General features: G+C 39.3%; 1 protein-coding gene across 5 annotated transcripts in view; it reads right to left on the minus strand.

Annotated features, from left to right (window-relative positions):
* RNF144B (ring finger protein 144B) overlaps positions 1 to 26,760 on the minus strand; it is a 168,719-nt gene that overhangs the window by 38,935 nt on the left and 103,024 nt on the right. For 4 of the 5 annotated variants that reach the window (XM_074335176.2, XM_019734276.3, XM_074335175.2 and 1 more), the window contains one exon: positions 25,906 to 26,106. In XM_074335176.2, the coding sequence (XP_074191277.1) occupies positions 25,906 to 26,070 (165 nt within the window). In that variant the 5' untranslated portion in view covers positions 26,071 to 26,106. Of the gene's footprint in view, positions 1 to 16,185; positions 16,264 to 25,905; positions 26,107 to 26,760 lie in introns of all 5 variants that reach the window. The other variant, XM_074335177.2, reaches the window with a different exon arrangement.

The raw sequence follows: 26,760 nt of genomic DNA on the forward strand, positions 1-26,760 counted from the left end.
GTCTAAATATGCAATTTCCGTAACAGCTAACAAGTTCTAAGGGAAATGTTTCAAATAGAACATTTCAAAAATCCTGATGACCAAAGAAAGAAACAACTTTTCTTTTGAATGGTCAACATCTCACTTAATTAGTTTGGTAGAACACGGAAACTTTTTTTGGCCACGCTGTGTCATGTATAGTAATAAGGATTATTCCTTAAAAATCATTCTACAGCCCTCAAAGATTCAAATGGGATCTAACCAAGGATTTAACCATCAAACACTTGGTGAATCAGATGACTTGTATTCTTTCTCCAACACTGAGAACCTATGAATTACGCACAATGGAACCTTTCCAGAAAGAGTTTTCTCCTAGACCTGTTAGGGGTGTTACTTTTCCAATGTACCAAAGGGTATTCTTCATAGGTGTTTTCATCTATTAGGTGGACAAGGCAAAAAGGGCTACAACATTTAGGAAAAGCTCCTACAGATCCAACAAAGAACAATATACATATGTGTACATATAGACGTATATATTTACGATATAGTTACTCTTTCTTTGTCACTAAATATAACCTTTCTGAAAATTTTTCTCTAAGAGAAAAAATGCAATGAATAGTCAGTGAAACTGGATACTAATAATTAAGACTGAAGTACAAGCTCTAAAGTTTCCTCGGCATCTTGGGCAAGTTATTAACTATCCACGTACAGCACTCTCAGTTATAACGTGGGACAATACCATATGCCTAGCCTACTCTCAGGGAAATGGAGAGTCTTTCATGAGGGTAAATACATGAAAATACAATGAAAAGTGAAAAGAGATATGCAAACATAAAGTGTAACTGGAAAACGGATAGGCAGGCATGCAGACAGGAAAGTCCCCAAACAGATGTGACTCCTGGGGATTAGTCTCACAACAGTGGGAAGGGGAGGTAAGAGGAGAATAGGTATTGTTGGGAGGAAAGAGATTATGGGTACTATTAGGTGAAAGTTTAAAATGGTCCCCAGGCCCTTGGATGCTTCTGGATGCAGGTTCTGGAGTTCTGAACGAGGTCCAAGAAGGGCTGGCAGCCCACTTGGCTTGAAGCTGAGTTGGTGAAGTATTGACCTTGGGTTTCCCATCCGTAACTCAGCCATGGGTGGGAAGGAAGGTGATGAAGGGGAAAGTACCTAAAGGCCAACACATAGGCAGGTCTAGAGTTTAAAAGTTTGGTTTTGATCATTCCTGGTACAATGAAGTACACTAAAATGAATACTTAATAAAATGTAGACTAACACATCTCTGCCTCCATACACAATTACAGCATAATGTCTCAAGAGTGTTCTAAATAACATCTTCTATCGAGGCCAATATTCTGCTTCCTCCAGTTCAGACTATGATCTCTACACATGATCCAAGATTAAAGCCTTCTTTGTTGGATGCTGTTGAGTTAAATTATTACTAAAGTCAACATGGTGTCTCTCTCCCAATTCAAAAGACTTTTAACACTCCAAAAGCATCCTGATTTGGAAATGCATAATGGTTTGAAAAACTCAAATAAATCAGTAATCTATATCTAGGCAGTAAGTTGTATCCCAGTATGGTATGATTCTAAAACTGGTTTTTTAAAAAGAACCCTTTCAGAAACCTTGGCTTTTCACAAATATGATATTACCAGTGATGGGATTGACCTTCATGCCCCTCTAACTACATAGGACATCAGAGGATGGATAGGAAAACTTGGCGCCAGATGATTGAAAAGAAGCCTCAAATGAAACAAGCTGTAAGCGCCGTGAAAAAGAGATCTTAGTTTTACAGTTCTCATCCTTAAGCGGCTCTTATTCGAGAAAGCCTTCCTTGCCTTGTCCCCAGTCTGGCACAATGCCCAGCCCATCTGCTCTCACAGCACTGTGAGGCCCAGCTAGCGCAGTACTTTTCAAACCAGGTGCAAAGGTGTGTTCTTGGGATCCTAGGCGTTCTTCTTGGCAAGGTTGTTATCCATTTTATGTTCATTTAATAATATTGATAAAAGCATACTTTGGACCACCTCAGGGAATACTCCCTTTCCACTGAATTTTAATGCTCACATTTGTGTCTGTGGTACAGGCTTGCTTTGCCAGGTAGGAATGCGATCATTGTCACGGGCAGATGGAAATACTATGGAAGTATCTGGCCACAGTGAAAACTGTATAAGTCAAGATTTTTAGTGATTCCAACACAGAAAAGTGGCTAGATCATTGAATTACCTCTTATTCATTGGAACATGCCAAGCTCAGAGCCTACCTATAAAAACTGATTGAGTGGAAACTAAATATTAATAGCACCCATTACATCAATAATAACTTAAATTTTGTTGGTCTATAATTTTGGTTAATATGCAGCTTATACGTGGTCTCATTTAAGAGATACTAAGTCTACATGTGCTTATACCTTGTGTTATGCTTATATAAGTTTCAGTGAGAGAATAAGAAAAGTAATTTTAAAATAGCTCAGTATTGGGGTTCCAATTATTTTCCCCTTCAAAAAGGAAACCCTATAAATCCATCAAAAGGACTAGAACACTGTGATTCTTGATGGCAGTAGGGCTGGTGGTATGGCATCTTCTCTTGAGGACTTATCAGAACAGCAAACTATCCAAAGAGAATTTTATAAACTATACAACCACACCCCTCCCCCAATTCTCCAGAAGACTCGGCTCTTCCTCCCTACTTTCCAGTATTCTCATCACCACCTTAGGTAACACCAGATGTTAACAATTGAAGTATGTCGTTCACGTCAACAGTGCAGCGCGTATCACCCTGCATTGCAGGTGTCTATGTACTAGGTTGTCTCCCCAGTAGTCTATGTTATGTCATTGGAATTCATCCCTGGTCGTTCGCAAAAGGTGAAAAAAATTCACAGACTCAGCCTGAAATGAGGAGAGCAATGAAGTAAGTTTATTCATAGAAGTTGCCAGGGCAGACAACTGCACCTAACTTTAGGTTAGCTTTTTCTTGTGTAGGAAAGGGTAGGTAAGTTTCCTTGCAGCAGGAGATGTGACGTATAGACTGAGGTAATTTGATTGACATATGTTAGTTACATAACTAGTTTCTTTCCGCGCATGCTCTTACCCAGAATGCATATAGAAAACCCACAGTGGGGGTCAAGCCTTAATGTTCATTCCATTCTAGTTACATTATAATTAGGCTAGAGTTCAACTAACGGGCAGATTTTAACAGTTTGCGCGTGTGTGAAGAACCAGTTAACAGCAGTTGGGTCTTATCTCCTCTTTTCATGAGGGGTTAGACAACTTAGCTTTATTTCTAGGGGATGAGCCTGGGCAGTTCCTGGGGAGGGGATGCAGGCCTGGGCAGTCCCCCCTCAGGCTCACTTTTATTAACCCTTTTCTGCCTCATCAGTCTAGGAGTTCCATCAGGGTCTGGATCATATCTTAATCCTCTTCATATCCCCTAGAAACATCTATCACAGGATCTAGCACATGGTAGACACTCAGATGTCTATTGGAGCTGAAAGCCTGAATCTACCACTTAAGAGCTTGGTGAAAAACTCCTTCAGCTCCAATCACTGAAACATATAAACCCATCCCACCTGCATCCTTCTTCCCTTCTTCCTTCCTTTGACACAGAGGAGCCAAATCCGCCTTACAGAGCCAAGTCCACTATTTTCTATTTTCTAGTTCCCCATGCCTCCTGCCTTTCAGGAAATTATCTATTTTCTTTCTTATGTCTTGAATTTTTCCCTACCTTTTGGATCTTTCTTCCGTAGTTAAACATGTTAAAAAATATCCTAATTAAAGAAAAATAATGATAAAACAGCCAAGAAAAACAGCCCTCCCTTACTCCTTTCCCTGGCTAGCTACTTCCTTCTTTATTCTTCTCCTCTTCACCACCAAATATTTGAAAGTGTTGTCTGCCCTCACTTCCCTCACTCCTTTACCCAACGCCATCACAGCTCCTCCCGTGTAACTTAACAAGTGGTTGTCCACAGTTGTCAGTGATCTCCATGTGTCAATGAATCCAACACACATTTGTTTCCTCCCTGACCCCTCAACCACGGAAGACACACTTAACCACTCCCACTTTCTTGAAATGTTCTCTTCCCTTGCCTCTAGAATCCCATACTTCTCTGATTTTCATTCTTCCTCTCTGGCCATTCTTTCTCAAATTCTTTCATTTTCCTCTACTCAGTTTTTAAAGGCTGAAATAGCAGGATGGGATATAAACTCTCTCTCTCTTTACACTTCCCTTTTGGTCACCTCATTAACTAGACATAACCAATTGTTCCGACCCACTGCCCACTTACTCTCAGGTCCATTCCCCACTCCCCTGCCCTGCTCTGTAATGCAGAGAATCTATTTCCCAGGTTCCAGGAAGACTTGTCCAATGGGAGGTATTATGGAAAGAATGAAGGGAATGAGCCAGGGCACCCCACTCCCAACTCTTTCCCATCTCAGTAAATGGAACCAATTACCCAGTTGCTTAGCCAGAGAAAACACCATCATCCTTGATTCCTCTTTTCCTCAAACTCCACAACCAAAACACGCCCCAAATCCAACTACTTCTTACCACTCCCACTGTAATTCAGGTCACTATCACCTCTTTCAAGGACCCCTGTAGTCACTTTCTCACTGGTCTCTTGGCTTCTACTCCACATAGCAGCCAGGATGCTGTTTGTACATCTTTTAAAAATATAAACCATATTTTATTCTCCTGCCCAAAACCCTCCTATGAATGTGCATCTCATTTAGACTGCCTCTCAAACTCTTTACCATGTCTCACAAGGTCCTAAGGGTTTGGATTACTAGCTACTGCTATGAGGTCATTTCAACCACATTGCCCCTGTGGACAAAAAAAGCGCCACATACTAAACCTGACAAGCACAGGGGAGGGAATGCATGGCAGTCCCTACAAACTCAGAGACTGAAATTAACCACATAGGATGCTCTGAACATAAAAATTCCTAACTAAAAGCTGGTCATGGCAGGTAGTCACATCCTGGGCCTGTAGCTTCCTTCACAAAGGTCAATCTTTACCTTAAATGAGCCTGCCTTTTTGTCTTTTTTGCATGTAAGATAACATGCCCTTGAAATGTCAGAGTAATCCCTTTTTCCAGATCCCCCAAGGCACAACACACCACACCAGAGCAGGAAACCACACAATCCCTCATTGTTGTTCTTGTCCCGATTACCATCTCTATGTGCTGTAAAAAGTGAACTATTAACTATCCTGTACCCACCTATGTGAAAGAAGTACCTGGCTCTTCAATTTACATTTATCCAATCCCAGAGAGTTCCCTGCTTTGCTTTCTCCCACCCCCTTAATCTACTACCAATGGATTCCATGTAACCCTCCTCCTTTGATTCTAAGTATAAAATAAGTTGCAAATCGCCATTTTGCAGAGCATTTTCTCAATCCCGTGACATTTTCCTTCCTGGCAATTGTCATCAGTTTGTCTCAAATAAACTCTTGTAAGTTTTCTCTTAGGCTGGATGCCTTGTTGTCAATACCACCTTACTCAGGGAATACCAGGCTTCTCACCATTTCTTCAACACAATTTCTTTGCTCCTGTTGGAAGGCCTTTCTTTATGCCATTTCCCCTCCATGGAATGCTCTTCACCCAGACCTCTCAATCTCACGTCATTCAGGGCTCTGCTCAATGTTACCTCCTCGCATAGGACTTCCCTGGCGAAAAGGCCAACCTTCGTCCCCTATCGGGCCTCCTTCCCTGGCTTTATTTTTCTCCATAGCACTTACTACTACTTAGTATTACTTGTGTAGTGTCTGTTGCTCCACTAGAAGGTCAGCTAGAAGCTGAGACTTTGCCTTGTTCTCTGATGGATTCCAGAAAATGATGTAGAAGGTTCTACATAATGTGTTATTGCATGACTTAGTAAATCCCCAAGCCCTGTCAATCCCTTCCTTAAATACTGATGAGGACTCTTCATCTCCCTCTCTTCTGCCGTGACCCTAGGCCTTCTGCCTGTAACTTACTTGAGCTTCTGCCTTAGCCCATTCACTGGTCTTCCCATGTGTGTTTTTGCCTTCACACTGCAGGCAAAAGGAAATCTTTAAGAATCTACGTCTGATCCCTTCTCTCACCTGCTTAAAACCGTTCCATGATTGTAAGCACTCTTTATTTCTCCTTGGTAGTACTTATAATGAGGATTCAAAAATTTGGTGTATGTAATTTTGTGCCCCCCAATCTCAGTCTGTCCACTTGTTCCACTGTCAACATTACCAGAAATTTCACCCTTTAGATTTCTTTGATTAAAACCTTGTCTCCAGAATGTTCCTGTTACCATTCACAAGTAATTATGGCAGGAGAATATTAATACAGGTTCATCAGATAGGCCAGTTCCCTAGCAGAGGGCAGTGCCCGGAAGAAAAGAGTGTAAGACAAATATGTTTCTTATGGACATGAAACACTGGCAACTATGGTACACCATTGGGAAGGGCAGCTGTGATATTGTGATTTGTACATAATTAGAAGTACATATTTGGTCTCTGTCCCCATTTTTAGCATGAAGCTTCTAAAACCCTTGGAATTTCCTAAGTGGTGAGAAATATAAAGGTGTCTTTTTTTATGTTAATAAAATGACATTTAATGTGTTCCCGGTCACCAAGATAGAGGCTGGTTGCCAGGGGAACCAACCCGGTCTTTAAAAGGTTGTAATTTTCAGTCTCACCCCTCAACCTTCTGAGAGGGAAAAGGAGCTAGGAGTTGAAGGGATCAAGCTTGGTCAATGATTTAATCAGTCGTGCCTATGTAATAAAACCTCCATAAAATAATGTCAACTATAATTTTCCATACATATGTGTGTGAGTGTGTGTGTGTGTGTGTGTATATATATATATATATATACACACACACACACACACACACACATATATATACATATATATATATATATATGTAGTTACAAGAAGTGGAGTACAGAATTAGGAATAGAGACAGTGAAAATGTAATGGCTGTATGCGATGTCAGAGGGGTAGTAAATGGGGGGAGGGGGGTTATCATTGTGTGAGGGATATAAATGATAAATGTCTAACTATCACATTGTTTTGTACACCTGAAACTAATTTTTAAAAAATAAAATTAAAAGTAAAAGTAAATTAAATTAAATTAATAAAGTCCAAAGGGATGCAGCCCAGAGAGCTTCCAGGTTGTTGAACACGTGGAGTTTGGGGAGAATGGTATGCCTGAAGCGGGCCTGTAAGCTCCTGCCCCTTCCTTATTCCTTGCCCTACGCATCTCTTCTATCTGGCTGTTTCTGAGTTATGCCGTATACTGTGGAGGAAAAAAAAGGGGCCACATGTTAAACCAGATAAGCTCAGGAGACCAAAGATAACCACATAGGATAGTTAGAACATAAATTTTCTAGCTAAAATCGGGTCATGGCCAGAAGTCACTCCTTGGCCTGTAGCTTCCTTGACAAAGGTCAATCTTTACCTTAAGTGAGCCTGTCTATTGCCTATTTGCATCTATGATAACATGCCCTTGGAATGTCAGTACTCCCTTTTTCTGAACTAGAGCAGGAAACTACAAAATCCCTCATAATTATTCTTGTCCCTTGATTACCATCTCTATGTGCTGTAAAAAGTGAACTATTAACTATCCTGTACCCATCTATGTGAAAGAAGTACCTGGCTCTCCAATTTACTTTTATCAAACCCCAGAGAGTTCCCTGCTTTCCTTTCTCCCATCCCCTTAATCTACCACCAATGGATTTCATGTAACCCTCCTCCTTTGATTCTATGTATAAAGTAAGTTACAAACCGCCATTTTGCGGAGTATTTTCTCAATCCATTGAGATTTTGCTTCTCGGCAATTGTCATCAGTCTGGCTCAAATAAACTCTTATAAGCTTTCTCTTAGGCTGGGTGTTTTTTTCGTCATTACTCTTATAATAAACCAGTAATCTATTATGTAAAATGCCTCTCTGAGTTCTGTGAACTGCTCTAGCAAATTAATCGAACCCAAAGAGGGGGTTGTGGGGTCTCTGATTTATAGCCAGTTGGTCAGAAGCACAGGTACAAACCTGGGCTTATGACTAGCATTGGAAGTAGGGAGCGAGCAGAGTCTTTGTAGGACCGAATCCTTAACTTGTGGAATCTGATGCTATCTCCGGATAGATGGTATCAGAACTAAGTTGAATTCTGGGACACCCTACTGGTATCTGAGAATTGTTTGCTGGTATGAGGGGAAGCCCCCCTCCATACACACACACATCAGAATACCATAGGGGTAGCACTAGGCAGAAGGAAGAGGGGTACTTCAACAGAAGGGTAGTGAACTTCAAAGATAACATTCACCTGCCTTACTCTTCAACTACCTTACTGACAGTGCTTCTCAAACTTTAATGTCCATTTGAATCATTTGAGGATATTGTTAAAAATGTAGATTCTGATTCAGTAGGTCTGGGTCCAATGCCCAGGCATACCACAGACCAATTAATTCAGAATTTCTGAGGGAAGGACCACACATCAGTATTTTATATACATGTATATGTATATGTGTATGTGTGAGATATATATATAACAGTTTTATTGAGATATTATTCATATACTATACAATTTGACCATTTAAAGAGTACAATTCAATGGTTTTTAGTATATTCACAGAGTTGCACTACTATCAACACAGCAATTTTAGAATATTTCATAATCCCAAAAGAAACCCCATGCTCATTAGTAATCACTCCCCATTTCCCCCTCTAATCTCCCCTCCGCCCCAAGGTCTAGGCAACTACCAGTTTACTTTCTGTCTCTATGGATTTGCCTATTCTGGACATTTCATATAAATTGAATCATACAATATGTGGTCCTTTGTGACTGGCTTCTTTCACTAAGTATAATGTTTTCAAGATTGATTCATGTTACAGTATGTATCAGTATTTCTTTTTATTGGTGAATAATATTCTATTGTATGGATATACCACATTTTATTTATCCATTCATCAGCTAATGGACATTAGGGTTGTTTCCTTTTTTTGTGTTATTATGAATAATGCTGCTATGAACACCTATGTACAAGTTTTCCTGTAGATATGTTTTCATTTCTCTTAGGTATATACTTAGGAGTAGATGTGGTATATGATATAACTCTATGTTTGTCTTTTGAAGAACCGCCAGACTATTTTCCAAAGCAGCTGCGTCATTTTACATTCCCACCAGCAGTATATGAGGGTTCTAATTTCTTCAAATCCTTACCAGAACTTGTCATTATCTCTTTTTTTTTTTTAAGATTTTTTTATTGGGGAAGGGGAACAGGACTTTATTGGGGAACAGTGTGTACTTCCAGGCCTTTTTTATCAAGTCAAGTTGTTGTCCTTTCAATCTTAGTTGTGGAGGGTGCATCTCAGCTCCAGGTCCAGTTGCCGTTGCTAGTTGCAGGAGGCGCAGCCCACCATCCCTTGCAGGACTCGAGGAGTTGAACCGGCAACGCTGTGGTTGAGAGCCCACTGGCCCATGTAGGAATCGAACTGGCAGCCTTCGGAGTTAGGAGCACGGAGCTCTAACCGCCTGAGCCACCGGGCCGGCCCTCATTGTCTCTTTTTTATTCTTGCCATCCTAATATGTGTGAAGTGGTATCTTACTATGGTTTTGATTTGCATTTCCCTGATGACTAAGGACTTTGAGCATCTTCTTTGGAGAAATGTCTATTCAGATCTTTTGTCCATTTTTTAAGTGAGTTGTTTTTTTATTATTGACTTGTAAGAATTCTTTATATATTCTAGATATGTCCCTTATCAGATATGATTTACAAATATTCTCTCCTGTTCTGTGGTTTACCTTTTCACTTTCTTAATGGTGTCCACTTAAATATAAAGGTTTTTAATTTTGATGAAGTCCAATTTATTTTTTTTCTTTTGTTGTTCATGCTTTGCCTAACCCAAGGTCATGAAATTTTTTCTTTTCCTCTATTTTCTTCTAAGAGTTTTATAGTTTCACCTTTTACAGTTAGATCTATAATCCATTTTGAGTTAATGTTTGTCCGTGCTGGGAGAAAGCAGCCCAACTTCATTCTTTTGCAAATCAATATCCAGTTGTTCCTTTGCTATTTACTGAGAATCTATTCTTTTCCCTTTCAATTGCCTTAGCATCCCTAATGAAAATCAACTGACAATAAACATGAGAATTTCTTTCTGGATTCTCAGTTCTATTTGACTGATCTGTCTACGCTTATGACAGTATCACATAGTTTTGATTACTACAGCACTATGGTGAGTTTGAATGCAGGAAGTGAGTTCTCCAACTTTGTTCTTTTTTCAAGATTGCTTTGGTTATTCTAGGTCCTGCCAATTTCTATACGAATTTTAGGACCAGCTTGTCAATTTCTGCAAAAAAGATAGTTAGAATTTTGATAAGAATTGTGTTGAATCTGTAAATCCATTTGGGGAATACTGCCACTTTAACAATGTTAAGTCTCCTAATCCATGAACATGGGGTACCTTTGTATTTAGTCTTCTTCCATTTCTTTCAACAATCTTTTGTTGTTTTCAGAATGTAAGCTTTATACTTCCTTTGTTAAATTTATTCCTAAGTATTTTATTCTTTTTGGTATTATAAATGGAATTGTTGTCTTAATGCTACTATTATATCATTCTTTGCTAGTGTATAGAAATACAATTGATTTCTGTATATTGATCTTGCATTCTGCAACCTTATTGAACTGACATCAGTATTTTTAAACTCTCAAAGTGATTCCAATGTGCAACCAAGTCTGAGAACCACTAATTCATTACCATCCATGCTCTCAAGTCTAATCAAGGAAGATATGTCCGTCATCATTGTCTTTAAGTCCTTTTGTAGTATTCAGTCATGATGCCCATAGAAAAGAAGGATTTCTCTCTAACCAACATCTCCATAGAGAATATATGTATTCAACGAGTTCCAGAAGAAACAGTAAAGGAAGACTTATAAATAAAATGTAAAGTTCTAATGGAGATCCTTTAAATACTTTACCCAAAGTAGCGCTGTACTTTTTCTGGAAAAGGGTACTAGATCCACCTTGTAAGTTTGAGAACAGCCATTTAATATGCAAGATTAAATCTAAGCCCCAATCAAAAGTATTCCAGTTCCCACCAAGCAAGAGTGATCGAACACTTCTATTTTTATATCAAGTGTTCATGAAACATCTAAATTAAGAAACTCAGTGACAGAAATAGTTCTGAAGAGAAATCCACTGGGAATGCTGCAGCCTGGTCTAGTCCTCACAATGAAGCCAATTAAATCTGCTAAACTGGATGAACATTTCAATCAGAGCAGGGAGCAGGCACTAGCACTGGAAATATCTGCTTCCAACACGAGTAATTCAATAACACTTCAACTGACCTTTCAGAGGCCTTCCCTTTTGTCTTACCTGTGCTGCCTTTCTTAACAGATAGAGGCCCCAGTTCTTAAATCTTATTCTAGTTCCAAAGAGATCCATCTGTGCCAGGTGCCATTTTACGACCGGTATACCCCGAAAAACAACAAATGGTTCCCGGAGAAAAACAACAAGAAGCCTTGCCAAGTTTACATCCTTCTATTTCCTCCAAAGAAACATTAGACCTCAGACCTGCGAGCCCTCAGCTGGCCCTAAGGCCCCAACCAACAGGCCCGGACAGGCAATGAGAATAAGCACACACCGAATTAAGCATCAGCAGATCTCACTGAAGTCATTTATCACTTTCTTCCTCCTCCTCTCATATACCTAAAAAGTCCCTATTTGAAATCTCAAGCAGTTCTTCTGACTCTCAGAACACACATTAGATCTCAGCAACACAAAAAGGAACAAACCCCAAGCCTCAAATTAATACAGTCAAGAAACTCCTTCAGCCATGATGTAAGTTTATGCAAGTTATCTGCATAAAATACAACCATCCAACCAATCTAAGCAAACACATTGGAGAACGTAGTTCTTACATTCTGCTACAGAATTCACAGCATTAAAACTATTACCATTCAAAGGATAGAAGTATAAATGGATAGACGTAGAGTAAAAAAATTAATGTTAGAATCTACGAGGCGATGGGAATATAGAGAATCACTGTTAAAATTATTTCACCTTTTTTTAGAGCCAGCATGAAAAAGAGCTCACATCAATGGCAACTGGACAGCAGTGATGCTGTTCATTTCCTCAAAAGTATAGTGTTTCTCTGCCAGAGTGATGGTTAGGAACCAAGTGCTACCACTTTAGAATAGACGATAGCCATAAGCAAACTTCCTCCTTAGCCACATTTACAAGAGAATTTATTAGATTTAAGAAATGTGAACTCCGAAAAAGTTGGACAATGACGAACGATGACTACATTGAATATGAGCAATCTTGTTCTATTCAAAATTAATTTGAAATGATTTCATTCAATAACTCCATAGCAAAATCAGAATATCTTTCTATTTATAATTTAGATGGTGACACAATTGTAACTATTCCTCATCTCACAATTTTCCCCGAATGTTTTTGACATTTCCCAAAAAGCAAGTTTCTAGAAATCAGAGGGGGGTTTTATGTGGTGCTTATTTTTTTTAATTCATTTTAATTGCCATAATTTGAACCACTCTTCCTTTTCTTTTTCTTAGTAAATCCAAAGGTATATGTATCTGAGACTGCTCTTGACTCTCTTGTAAAATCTAACCTAGTTACTGTACTTGAACTGCCACTTTCCAAATGTTTTTGAGTTAGCACCATATTCTAGCAAATTAGGCTATCAAGGCAGAGATCTTAAGTCAAAGCCATATGACCAGTTCTTCCGGAAATATGTTTCAGTGGTCACAGAAGAGACAGAGGGAGCTTATGTATTAATATTTCAAAGCACATGACAGTGAGCAATTCATATGCCTTTCACCAATACAGTGTTCTGCAAATACCGGAGACCCTGGAGATTGAACTCACAGAGTGTAGGACCCAATCCCCAGAATTTCTGATTCTGTAGGTCTTGGGTGGGGCTCCAGAATGTAATTCTAACAAGTTCACAGCAGTTGATGATGCTGCCGGTATGAAGACCACACTTTGAGAATCACTGGCCTAGAACTAAAATATTCATTATATGAGAGGCAGGGGAAAGGAGGAGACGATGAGAATGAGAATATTGGTCAAGCTCCTATGATAACTACGGTATGTGTCTTAAAATTATCTCATTTAATCTTCATATCAACTCTGAGACTGGTGGTCTCCCCTTTGCACACAAAACAGTTCAATAATTTGACCTAAGTTCCCACAACTAGTAAACATAGGGACTGAGGTTTAAACCAAGGTCTAACTGAGACACAGCCTTTGCTTGCTTTCTCTCCATCTCAAAATGATTTCCATATTATTAGAACTAAAGCATGAGAAAATATTGGAATCTTTACAATTTGAAATGCTACTGCTTTCCTTCTGAAGGTTATTAACACCAAAAACCACACTATTTTTCAAAGACTAGACACCATTCCATATTAAAACAATCTGTATTTAACACACTACCTAGGAAAAGCAGATATTACAGGTATAAAATAGTCTTTTCCAGTTGCAGTAAAGATCTCTGTGCCTTAGAGTCACCCCTTCAGTCATCACCCTCAGCACACAAGAATCACTTGGGAACAACTGCCAGACTGAGGTCCTCTCTGAACAATGGTCACTTCCACAGACATGATGTATGCAGAGCATGGACTAACACCAGTCACTGAACCAGAGTCTGGGTTTGAACATTTGACTTCCGTTTCAACATCTAAATATACGCGAAGTGCACTGGGAGCTTCCAGGTGTGTAAAGCAGACCTCTTAGTCCCTCTGTCCTTGGTTTCTTCAAGTAACTTGCCCAAAGTCACATAATGGAAAGTTCATAGCACGTTGCTCAATGCCTTCAATCTGGGGCTATGTCCACAAGTGTATTCAGATTATATATACTCTCTGGTCTCTGGAAAACTCCTTGGATTTTTTTTAATCAGTTGCTCCTTACACCTTCTTTGCATTGATTAACTTTTATGTACATAAAAACCAGTAGTCAGTTTTGCATTATATAGGCCATTGTCAAGCCTTAGAAACTACAGGTAGGATCATGAAAACCTAATGTGAGGCTCATCCATTGTCCTAACAAAAATGTAGGGAACATATATGATGCACTAAGCAGTACATTATGTATTTTCACAGAGGTTCTTATTTCATCCAAACAACCCTATGATGCAGGAATTAAGAATATGGATCTTGGACAAGCACCTTAATTCTGCACTGGTTTATTTATCTGTAAACCAGAGGGTAAGACTAAAATAAAAAAAGAACACCTATTCTTGCATAATACACATTACATGGTAGTATTCAAATGCCCTTACTTGTCCTTCCTGAATTTTTTTTAATAGATGAATAACTGAGGGTCAAAGAAACTGAATAAAAACCCGGCATTCACGTGGCTAATAATTCTTAAACACTTTCCACAAGAGTCCGACCAAAAGGACCTCCTTTTTGGGGGTGCGAATTGATTCAAAATCATTGAGGCTTTTAGTTAACACGGAGCTATTTATATCCATGGAAATGAGGCACTGTCTAGCCTGATTCCAAGAGGTGCTATGCACCTCTGGAATTCACAACATAACCAATCCTTGATGAACTTAAATATTCAAAAAATGGGGCTTTAGAGTTAACTGAATTCTCTAGTTCGTTCACAACTTTTTGGCTTCCACTTGCTTAAATTTTTACAAGTTCCTTTTCCTACTTATCTTGTCACTGAACATAAACTTTATGGTAACGCATCTCCCACCACCTTAAGATCACCATTACGAGTATTTTTCCATTCATCCATGTTTCCTACGTGTCACATATTTTTCTAGACATGGCCCATTTTTCTAACTTGACAGTACTGTGAATAGCAAGTGCAAAATAAGTTGAAACACTACTGGCTCTGGACATACCACATATTTTTTTAAAGACAGGTTCATGAGATGAGTTTGTTTTGCTACAGTTTGCTTCCTCTTTAAAAGAGGAAGAATGGATTAAACAATGAGATATATTCTTTTGACGTATCAGATTAGAGAAGATAAAAAATTTGAAAATACCCAGAGTGTCAAAGAAGGGGGCTTTCCTCTACTATTGGTAGGAAGGCTAAACTGGCACAACAGTAGGGGAAGGCAGTTTATAACATATATTGATTGAAAATGCACATACCTTTTGACTAGGCAATTCCACTTCTCGAAATTTATCCTAGAGATATATTTTCACATTTATATAAGCACAAACATTTTCATTTATAATAGAAAAACTGGAAACAACCTTAAAGTCCATTTATGAGGAGGCCCCTAGTTAAATAAATGTTGATACAGCCATACCACAGAACACTACAGAACACTCAGAAAGGAAGACAGGGAAGGTAGGTCTGCAGATACCTCCACAGAAACATGTCCGCAATGCACTAAGTTAAATTTATTAAACAAATTAAAGTATCTATAAAGATCTCATTTCTCTAGTATTACATATTGTGTAGGAATATATATCCATCCATATATTTATATGTTTATTTACACACAGAGGAAGAATCTGGAAGGGGGTACAGGTGAACTGTTCATATCATCAATACTTTGGAGATTTTTGTTTTGTTTTGTTTTAAAACCAGCATGTATTGCATTTATAATTAAAAATTAGTCTTTAAAAGGAAGAGAGCAAGGAAAAAAGGGATAGGTGGGAAACAAGTAAGTCAAGTTTCACTATGTTTCTAATTAAATTCTCTGCTCCTATCAACGTAAGTGAAACTAGTCGCCAAAAACTTTGCATTCAGCTGAAGTGTCAATCTAGGACTGAAAGGCATTCTGGGTTGGCAGTTGAAAGAAGAGAGGATTGAGCCATGTAGGCTTTCCTTCTGACCCTTTTGTTGGGGACATTTATTTGCCTATTGGCTTCCTATTTCTGCAAAGAGATCAACAGAGGAACTAAAACCCTATGCATCTGCCCTTAAATTACTGCAAACTTTGTAGAAGTAGTTGAAGTTAACTGGAGTGGCTACCTGCTTCTGGCAAAGTCATCCCTACCTGTCCCAAGTATTTTTGGAAATTGCCATTTAGGTGAATGATTTGCTTGGGATGGCTGAGTGGGCCTCAAAACATGAATGCACATATGCAAAACAATGTTACACTAGTAAGTAACCATCTAGTGTATACCTACTTCATGATCTTTAAAATAGAGATGTTTGTAAGTGACCCATTTGGATCATTATATGGATGAAATAAGTTAAGGCGCTTAGAGCAATTCCTCCTACTGAGTATGTTGAATAAATGCTTACTATTATGATGACATCAACAATGGTGATCAGTGATGCCTAATTGCTTTTCTGGATTTCTGCCCTCAGTGGACTTCAAGTCTAGGTGAGAAGATAAAATGGATGTCAAACATCTGGAATATAAGGCAATACGAATATTTGCATGAAATCCATTTAATTAAATTTTAAATGCTAAATGCTTTCAGAGAAGAGATGACAGGATAGCTCATGCCACCATGGTGGGAACCATGTTTGAGTTTTTCACCAATAAATCCCCCACAAACTAGTATTCTGCTTGTCAAAATAAATGTCTGTTAAACAATGAATGGAAGAATTGAGCGAGTGGAGTAAAAAAGAAAGAAAAGAGGGACATACTAGGAAGAAGGAAAGACATGGAGTATGAGATACCTCAAAGAAGAGGCCTCAGGAGGTGACCTGGATAGACATTATACGACAGTACAGTGAGGAACTTGAATGTCAGCATCAAGGAATGGGATTCCAACAGGAGCAAATGAATCCTTAATAATGGTAGTGGCATTTTGACAGCGATATCTTAAGAAAACTGACATTAATATCCAAGTGGATAGGAAGGAGAAGAAATGAGGGGCATGCAAACAATTTAAATACTCCAAACCTCAAAACGCAGTCCACCATAACAAATGTAGCGTTATGTTGATGAGGGGTTGTGCTCTGAGTTCTCTGAGCTCACCCCCCCCCTTCCTTCATCCTACTCCAGTGTTGCCCACTTTCAGATCATTCTCCACCCTACGCCAAAGCCATCCTCTCTACCCCACGCCCAAACAAATCTTTCCAGTGGCTCCAGAATGCTCTTTAGTGTGGTATACAAGACCCTTCATCTAGTAGTCTCTGCTTGCCTCTCCAGCCTCACACCCCAGCACACCCATTCTTCCAACAGTATGTTCCAATGTCCTTCAGTTTGGTTCCTCAGTAAGCCACGCATTGTTGGTTCTGTGCCTTCATGCGTGGCTGCCTGCTCCCCGTAGCACTCTTCCTAGCCACCAATGCTGCCATCAAGCAATCTCCTATACACCTTTTGGTGTCAGCCCCTCAGGAAACCTTCCTTGACCTCCTCAAGTCTAGTTCAGGTGGGTTCCTATATGCTTCCCCAGCACTCTGTGCCTCCTCTATTAGAGGGGCTGCTTCCCACATGAGAGTCGAACTGGTTATGCGTTACACACAGTCAGCACAGTGGCTGGTACACAGTAGTGCCCAATGGAAGAGGAGAACCAGGATTAAGTTGGGGACAGGCTTAGTGGGAATTGGAATAAAGGTGCAACTTCAAAAGAATAGATAGATAAGCCTTGGTGACTGAGTGGCTGTAAGGGAAAGTTTTCTCATTATAAGCCCACATTTGCCTTCTCTCGCGATGGTCTGCATGTTTGGCCAGCCTATCACATTCTGACATGTGGCTTAAAGAATTCAATTAAAATCAAGGTATGCTTTAAAAAGAAAAAGTCTACAACATACACAGACTACCAACATAGCATCTTTTTATAACCTTCTTTGAGAAAAAGAAATTAAGTTTCATTCATTATTATAGTACCATACACCCCCACCGTGATACCATATGCTTTTCTAAGAGAACACAGAAAACCTAAGTACTTGCTCAACCTATGATCAAAGTCAAGAATGTCACACTTATTCCAAAAGAATTATGTCAACAGAAGGGGCAAATGGGAGAAATAAAGTTCTATTTATTAGTATTCCCACATTGGACAGAGCACTGTAGGAGAATTTTTAACGAGTAATCTTCTTGCTCTCTAACAGAAAGATAACTTTCATTCAAATAATACAGAGCTAATGAGTAGGAAAAAATTAGATTTTTAACCAATTTTGTTCTAGAGAGAAGAAATGGTACTGCTAGGTAGAATTTATATAGAAGTAGTAGGTTTCAAATAAATGTAGAAGATAGCTTAGAACCAGAATTCCCAATAATTGAATAGCCACTGTTATAGTATGTTCCACTCCTGGAAGTTTTCAAGTAAAATCTAGATGATCGCACTAAAACCAGCAGAGTGACACATGCTAGCTGTATTCCAGGCACTGTACTAAGTGCTTTATCTAGATTATCTACTGCAATCTTCTCTATATCCTTATGAGATGATTTATTATTATCCCTACATTACAGAAGAGAAAATGAAGACTTAGACTACCCAAAGACATTAACAGCTACCACCTACTGGGCCAATCCACTCTCATCTCTGGTCAGAATTATTATATTTATGCTCTAACTAGTCTCCTTGTTTTCACCCTTGTCCCTGCAGTTCATTCGCAGCAACCAGGGTGATTGTATGGCTAATTTTAGATGTCAGCTTGACCAGGCCACAGGCTACCCAGCTATTTGGTTTCACATTATTTCTAGTTGTATCTGTGAGGGTGTTTCCAGATGAGATTAGCATTTGAATCAGTAAACTGAGTAAAGCAGACTGTCCCCCCCATACGAGTGGGCCTCATCCCATCAGTGGAGGATATGAATAGAACAAAAAGGCAGAGGACTAGAGAATTCACTCTTTGACTTGACTGCATGAGGTAGGACACTGGTGTACTCCTGCCTTCAGACTTGAACTGATACTAGTGGTTTTCCTCATTCTCAGGCCTTCGGACTCAGACTGGAACTATGCCATTGGTTCTCCTGAGTCTCCATCGTGCAGACCGCAAATCGTCAGACTTCACCTCAACTGCATGAGCCAATTCATACACATCTCATATTGGAAATATATTTCGTATTGGATCTGTTTCTCTGGAGCACCCTAATACAGTGATCCACTTATAACATTATTAGATCGTGTCATTCTGTGGGTCAAAACTTTCCAAAGGCTTCTGTTCTTACATTAAACTAAGGCCAAAATCTTCATAGCCTGCAATGCAAGGTCCTACCTAACACCACTACCTAACTTCATCTCCTACTGCTCCCCCTACGCGCACACGCGCGCACGCGCACACACACACACACACACACACACACACACTGGCCTCCTTGCTATATCTGAACACACCAAGCACACTCACAGCTTAGGAGCACCACACTGCTCCCCTCTATCTAAAACTGTCTCCTCCCAGATATCTATCCAGCTCGTTCCCCATGTCCTTCAGGTCTCTGCTTCAACAATATCTTGTCAGTGACACTTCCCTGACCGTCTAACATAAAGTGGGAACCCCTTCTCCTATAGCCTTCCCTGTCCCCCTCCCCCTCTGTTTTCCCTCAGAACACATATCATCATCTGACTTCTGAATTTACTTGCTAGTACGTGCGCCTTGCACTAAAATGTGAGCTATCTGAAAACCAGGCCTTGATCTGAGTGTTCACCACTCTATCTTAACCATCAGAACTGTGCATGGCATAGAAAATATTTGTTGCCCAGGCAACCAGATTTGAGACCCATTCTCTTAAACGCCAAACCATACTGGCATCCAGGAAAAGGACTTCTTTCATTTGGAGGGTGGGGGTACTAGAAGAGCTACGGTCCCTTCCAATTCTAGAACTATGATGCTATGACAAAGTCATTTGGCCTTAAGAGTATGGTTTTCTTTTGCTGCTCTTTTCCTCTCTTGCCACATTTTACTACTTTCTTTGAATAAGTAAGTGGTGAGCACTAGGCATGGATGAGATCATAGGTCCAGGAAGCCAGCTCCTCCCTGAGTCATTTCTAATCCATTCCTCATGCTGTTATAATTTGCTCCTATTTCTCAGAAGCTATTTGACCTGTAACCGCTCAATCATCAGTGGAAAAATATAGTGTCAAAATTTGTATTTTAAACCAGTGACTTGACTTATAAATATAAAAGTCATCATAGCATTATCTTTAAAACTCTTAACAAATGTAAGCAGTGAGTATACCGAAGTCAGTTACAAATAAACAAAGAGAAAGATAAATTCACTGACTCACTGTTGATCACCCAAGGTCAAGTTAAAGGAGAGCATAAAACTAACCTTGTAAGCCAGTATATTTTGGTACCAGAAACCAACGGAATAAGAGAGGGTTTTGAACTAGCAGAATTTACTGCTGCCCATTTAATAGAACTAGAAGATATGGAATCAAGAGAACTGAAGAATTAAAAGCGTCAGGAAAGTTTGGCAGGTCACATGACCAGAAGAGGGGACCAAAAATTGTTCTGTGACATTGCTGGAGTAAAATGCCTCATTATCTCTTGTAGTTCCAGAGCGATATCAAAATAAATAAAATAATTAATTAATTAATTAATTAACAAAAAAAAACCCATACTTTAAATTACACTAGACTAAATATATCAAGCCAATAGTAATTATATTATTATATTCTTACTGGGGGTAAGAACCGCTCTTAAATAAATGGTAGCTTGAGATACTCCTGCATCTGAATCTTTTACGTCCATCAGAAATGTGCTCATCTATTCACTTTCAAAGTTGTATTGGGTTTTTTTTCCTGTAAATCCTACTTCGAGATTTTCAGATGAAACACCCAGCCATTAGCCACTCTTTGGATAAACTCAACAGAGAAATTTCTCTCCACCCTAACTTCTAGTCTGTGGGTGTTGCAGAATAGTAGTAAAGTTGAAATCACCTATATAATTACCTTTTTATAAAAGGTTAATGAGGAAGCCAGGCAAGTTTTTAATAGGGTTTTCTTTCTCTAAAACATTTCTGAAAAAACAGAACAGCTCAGTATACTAATAGAACTTAGGAAGGAAAGAAGTAACAGCTCGGGGTTTGGCACTGTGCTATTTGCTTTGCTGGAACTCTTATTTGATGCCTCCTACAACACTCTGAGACAGGTATTATCATCCCTTACCTCCCTCCATCCTACAGGTAACGAAACTAAGGTTCAAAGAGGCCAAAGATTTTGCCTGACGTCACACACCATTAAATGGCTGAACCTGAACTTGAGCCTGGGTCTTCCTGCCTCTGTAGCTGCATTCTTAATCATCATGCCGCACTGGAAGAGAAGAATGGAGGTAGGAGTAGAAAACTGGCATTGCCCCTTATCCTAATACAGATATCAATTAGAATCCAGGAAAAGAACCATTGAAGATTCTTTGCTTCATTTGAAAGTTACCAACCATGTGGGTGCACAAGTGTGCACATGGACACATACACATACACACACACACACACACACACACACACACACACTGCAAATCTTCTCAAACTGAAATATCTCCCAGACCATATGCGGGCTTTTCTTAAAGGTCACCCAACAGGCCCCAAGGAAAAGAAGGGCTTGGTCTAAAAAGTTTTATATTTCCTCTCACTTTTTTAAACATTGGAAAATCCATTTGGCTCAGAGAAATGAATAGTAAAAGGAGTTCTAACTACTTAGAGCCAATAAAATGTAATGGAGAGAAGGCAAGAATATGGCTGGACTTTATTTTCTTTTTGCTCAGCACATCCTGTCTTTAATCTGAAAGGTAAATAGGCCATGCCCAACATACCAACTCTTTTCAGGTGAAATTATCTAGGTTATAAAAACAAGCAACAACTGTGTTTTCATTATTCTTTAATTCATGGCTGACAGAAATGGCTTCCAAAATAAATCAGAGGCAAATATTGCTCACAAGGGAGTAAACCCACAAATTTGCCCTCCTTTGATAACTGACTTTTGTGAATTTTTCTTCCTTCGCTTGAATTATAATTGTGTGGTATTATCTGGAAATGTGTGTTGCAGAAGCCAGAAGAAGAAAATCTGTATTTTTCATACTTGGGTTATTTAAATCCACAAGCAAGAGAGGGTGATGGGGGGGGGGGGGGAGAGAGAGAGAGAGAGAGAGAGAGACTTTTTGCATATCATTCGTTAGTAGACTAACATCCCTCAGAAATACAACCTTCAATTGCAAGAACAAGTAATTTTGCAATACCTCTCTCCATAACCCCAAATAACCTCTCTGGCTCCATAATACACCTATGATCCATGACTTCAGTCATGCCACTATGAGCTGTGCCCATTTCTGTCTTGTAGATTCAGCTTCCCTTGCTTTATACTACACTTTCTTCGGTATATTAAAGCTGAGCAAATAGTCTGACAGAATCCATCTTCACAAATAGAACATGTTAAATTTCTTTTACCAAGAAATCCAATATTGATGGATTATGTCAATATAGCAACATCTATCACATTTCTTTTTCTGGATGTTATGTATAGCAAGAATTACCTACACGGAATAATTTAAAGCAGCCTTCTTCAGAGCACTGGTTGTGGGGAAGTTAACAGGTATGCCACGATAAAAGGTGGTATGGTCAAATGGAAATGCTTCATTAGAAGTTAAACAGGGTACTCTTGCTTTCCTCTTAACCACAAGATTTCACAGGGCCTCTAAAATGCAAACATACCTATATTAAGTCCCTCCAAGAGAAGAACAGAGAACATACCAGTTTCCAACTTAATTTGACTGTGGAACACTTTACTCAAGGAGCATCTCTGTTTCACAGAGCTGGAAGTCCATGGAACACACTTGGGTTGGAAGAGGGACACCTATTTAAAAACCATGTCTCCCTAAAAATAAAGAATGAACTGGCTAACATCCAATAGTCAAGGCATACACTCCACGTCTGTGCATTCTGCAATCCCAGAGCACACTGATCTCGGAAACAAGAAGAATTCAACCTCACCACAAATGGTCAGGGATACATCTTAGGGAAAAATGGGACAAGGATAAAATATATAAAAAGCTTGATTAAATCTATGACAATATACCAATATAGCACCATATCTAACAGGGAGACCATTACATTTGGGTATTCCCCTAATGAGGGGGGAGAGAGGGACTATCTCAGCAAAACCATTTAAATATACGGTATCCACAAGAAGTCCTTCCCAACCAATAACTGAGAGATGACATCCAATCATACGTAAAATTGGAAATTAGTAGTATATGGCATAATCAAGTCACAAATTTTTTTCAGCCTTGAAAACACAAAACACACACTTAATATCTTCGATTTGAGTGCAAATTAATATCTGGCGGGGATTAGACACATTTTTAAGTAGCTTTTCTAAAAAGAAGGAAGAAAAGGTCCAACAATAAAAAGTTGAGTATTTCAGGTGAGTCTTCCATCAGTTGCAAATTTTTGGACAGTAATGCAACCAGACGCTTACAGCTTACTATTCTGGCAGATCACAGGGGATAGGGTATCAGGAAGCCAGGGCAGGTTAATGTTTCTAGGTACAAAAAGTTCCAAAGTTGGAAGGATACCAAAAAACCAAGCCATTTGACTTTCTACTTTTGAGCACTCCCCAACAATAAGGAAGTATGAACCTAGATGACAGAATAATCTAATTGTACTAACTCCTACGCCGAAATGGCTAAAGGAGAAATGAGAAGTAGTTGTGCTGTTCTTAACTGGGAACTAAGATCTATTGAAACAATGTGTCAGTGTCAGCTCCCAGGTGACTACGAAATACAGCCTTTGCACAGCCTTCCCCTTTGCACAGCCTTCACTTGTGTACTCGTTACCCAACTATGACCCACAAACTTGAATTCCACACTATTAAATCTCATAGCAAAAACTGAATTCCCTATCCTGCTTTTTAAACATCAGTAACCCTTGGACAAAAATTTCCATCCTACCTTTCACCAAATGTTGCTTCTGACTCATTTGTTTCAAGGATTAGCAAGGATCCGAAACATACGTGAAAAAGAGAAATAATCATTTTTGAAGCACAGCATTCAGAAACAAAGCAAGACCAAAGGAAACCGAAGCTGCCCTCGATGACAAGACCATTTCCTCACTTTCTATAAAGCAACACATGAGGACAAGATGACAAAGAACCAGCACAAACATCACTTAGGGAGGCCTTCTCCTGACCACCCTACTTGAACTATAACATGCCCTCACCCTGCACTCTTAACCTCCTGCTCAACTTTTTTTCTAAGCCCTTGTCACGCAATACTGTAACTTACCTATTAATTATATTTATTGTTTACTGTGTAACTTGCTTTGATAAGAGCAAGGATCTCTGCTGGGTTTTGTTTCTTTAACTGATAAATCCTGGTGCCTAGAATAGTTCCTGGGACACAGATGTTGATCACTAGATTTTTGTCAAAGGGATGGATAAACAATACTATTGCCATCTTTGGATCCTAGAGTTCAAAATATGAAAAAAGGATTTTAGTCCCTTTCCTCTAGAAAACACGCTCAGGATTCTCCCTACCCTAATCCTCAATCAAAAATTTTTTTTTAAGAAAACTGGTATAAACTAGCTTCAAAATGTGCCATGTTAAGTTAACAAAGAAATATGAAATAAGCTTTATTTCACCTAATTTGTCTTCAAAAAAAGAATGCATAGTCAACCTTAGTAAGCATGCCTCTTTATAAATGATTCTACTTCCTAAATGACTCCTTTTTCTGTATGTCCCTTGATTTGACCACTGATCACTGTAACTAAACTATTCAATTTCCTACACAAGTCAGGGCATTAAACCCACATTTGTCTGTTGACTTCTTTACTCATTATATAATAAATATTAACAATCTGCCCATACAAAGCAAAGATAAATGGTAAATATTGTAATGTAGGCATCAGGCCCTCCCCTCCTCCATGCTGAGATGCCCACCACTCTTCCTGTCTAACCTCTTCCTTAGTTTTAAAGTGTAGTTGATTCAAATACATACCAGAGAGAGGCAGGTACCGTAAACAGAGGAAGGATCATCTATTTCTGGGCCTATAAATACAGGCCCAGAGTAGCTGTATCTTACCACTTTTTCACTGTTTCATGAAAATTTCATAAAATTTGTTGTTTTAAATCTCCCAGTTGGGGATCCAAACAAAAATGCGTTGAGGTTAGATGTGGTCCATGGGCATCACTTTGCAGCCTTTTGTTTAAAGCCTCCGCTCAGAGATCACTGCCACCAGGAAGCCCACACCCCCAGCCCCAAGTGGGTGAGACGCCCCCATGGTATTTTATGTTTAGCCGTCCCTGACTTTACCAGACTCTTGTCAATTCCTTCAATGTGTCCATCTTCCCTGTGGGAAGTATCTTATTCATCTTTACATTCCCAACATTCAGCAGAGTGCCTGGCACATAGTAGAAGCTCAAAAAAATGTTTGAATAAACGAAAATTTGAATTAAGACCACCTGGGCTCATACTTCTAGTTGGCACTCTGAACTCATCAGTCTGTTTCCTATCTTTTCACCTTAACTAACCAACCTTCAAGGAGTCATGCAATACAAGTCACAGGTATTGATATCAAGTGTCGGACTGAAAAAGACAAGCCCATGCCTGGAGACCTACAGAGTTGCTCCATTATGAAGGAATAAGCAGCCTTCAGCGTATTGTGGGGAAAAAAAACAGGGGCGGGGGCTGGCTACAACAAAGTGAAAAACAGTTGTACAACACGTGCCTTGTAGAAGATGAGCAAGTATATGAAAGAAAAGTCAGTAAATTACTACCTGATTTCTCCATCATCCAAAATACCCAATGAGCTTCTTACGGAGGATAGTTAACTAAGGCACATTAAAAAGTCTCTATTTTGTTCCTTAGCCGGAACTTTAAGAACAGAAAACTCTGCTTATTCAACCACTAATGAAATCTCACATACACATTACACTTTTCCTAAAAACCAGTCAATACAAGATGTAGCATTCACGATACTGTTTGGAAACAGATCCAAATGTGGAATTGCTCTCCAATGCAGGATCATATTGTAGCAAACTCTGGCTTCTCAGTAAGCCACTAAAATGTACTCTGTACTTGTACAATCCTTCCTTTTGTATTTTCTCATGATGAAAGCATCAAGGCAAACTTACAGCTGTGCAAAAAATGCACTGGCATTCCTGGAGCGTGGTCATCTTGTCCAAAGACTGTTCACACAGGCAGAGTTTGCAAGTGACGAGAGGAGCAAGAGGCAGGTCTCCAAGTGTCGGATTTTCAGCAGTCATGGTGAGACAATGTAGCCTGCCAACTGAGCCCATCAGCCTGTCTTCAGCCTTCTTCACTCTCCTCAATCCCTACAGAAAGGTCGAAAGCAGAAAATATTACATCCATTGGTAACAGTTATTGTTTAACATTTGGGCACCAACAGAGCAAATCCTCACCCTCAATGATCTCTAAGTGTGCAGTGAATATGCTTTCCGAGAAACATGGGCTAGAGAACTTGCAACCTTGGCAAGCTGTTCCTGGAGTCCTGAAATTTACAGTGACCTCACTGTCCTCCTAGCATGTAAACTATGAGAATTAAATGACCACTATGAACAAACATTCAATTTAGGAGTCACACCACTGTAATCAATTCAATAGAGCCAAAAAAATACTTAAAAGCAGGTTGTCACTCAAAAATTTAAGCAAAGAATTACCATATGATCCAGCAATTTCACTTCTAGGTGTACTCCCAAAAGAACTGAAAATGGATTCAAACAGATATTTGCACACCGATGTTAACAGCAGCATTATTCTCAACAGCTAAAAGGTGAAAACAATCCAAATGTCCATCGACGGATGAATGGATAAACAAAATGTGATATAAATGTAAAATGGAATATTACTCAGCTTTAAAAAGGACTGGAATTCTGATGTATGCTGCAACATGGATGAACCTAGGGGACATTGGGCTAAGTGAAATAAGCTGGAGACAAAAAGGCAAATATTGTATGATTCTGTTTATA

This window comes from Rhinolophus sinicus, chromosome 14, assembly GCF_057876585.1.
Source record: "Rhinolophus sinicus isolate RSI-liver-muscle chromosome 14, RSI-T2T, whole genome shotgun sequence".
Taxonomy (NCBI): Eukaryota; Metazoa; Chordata; class Mammalia; order Chiroptera; family Rhinolophidae; genus Rhinolophus; species Rhinolophus sinicus.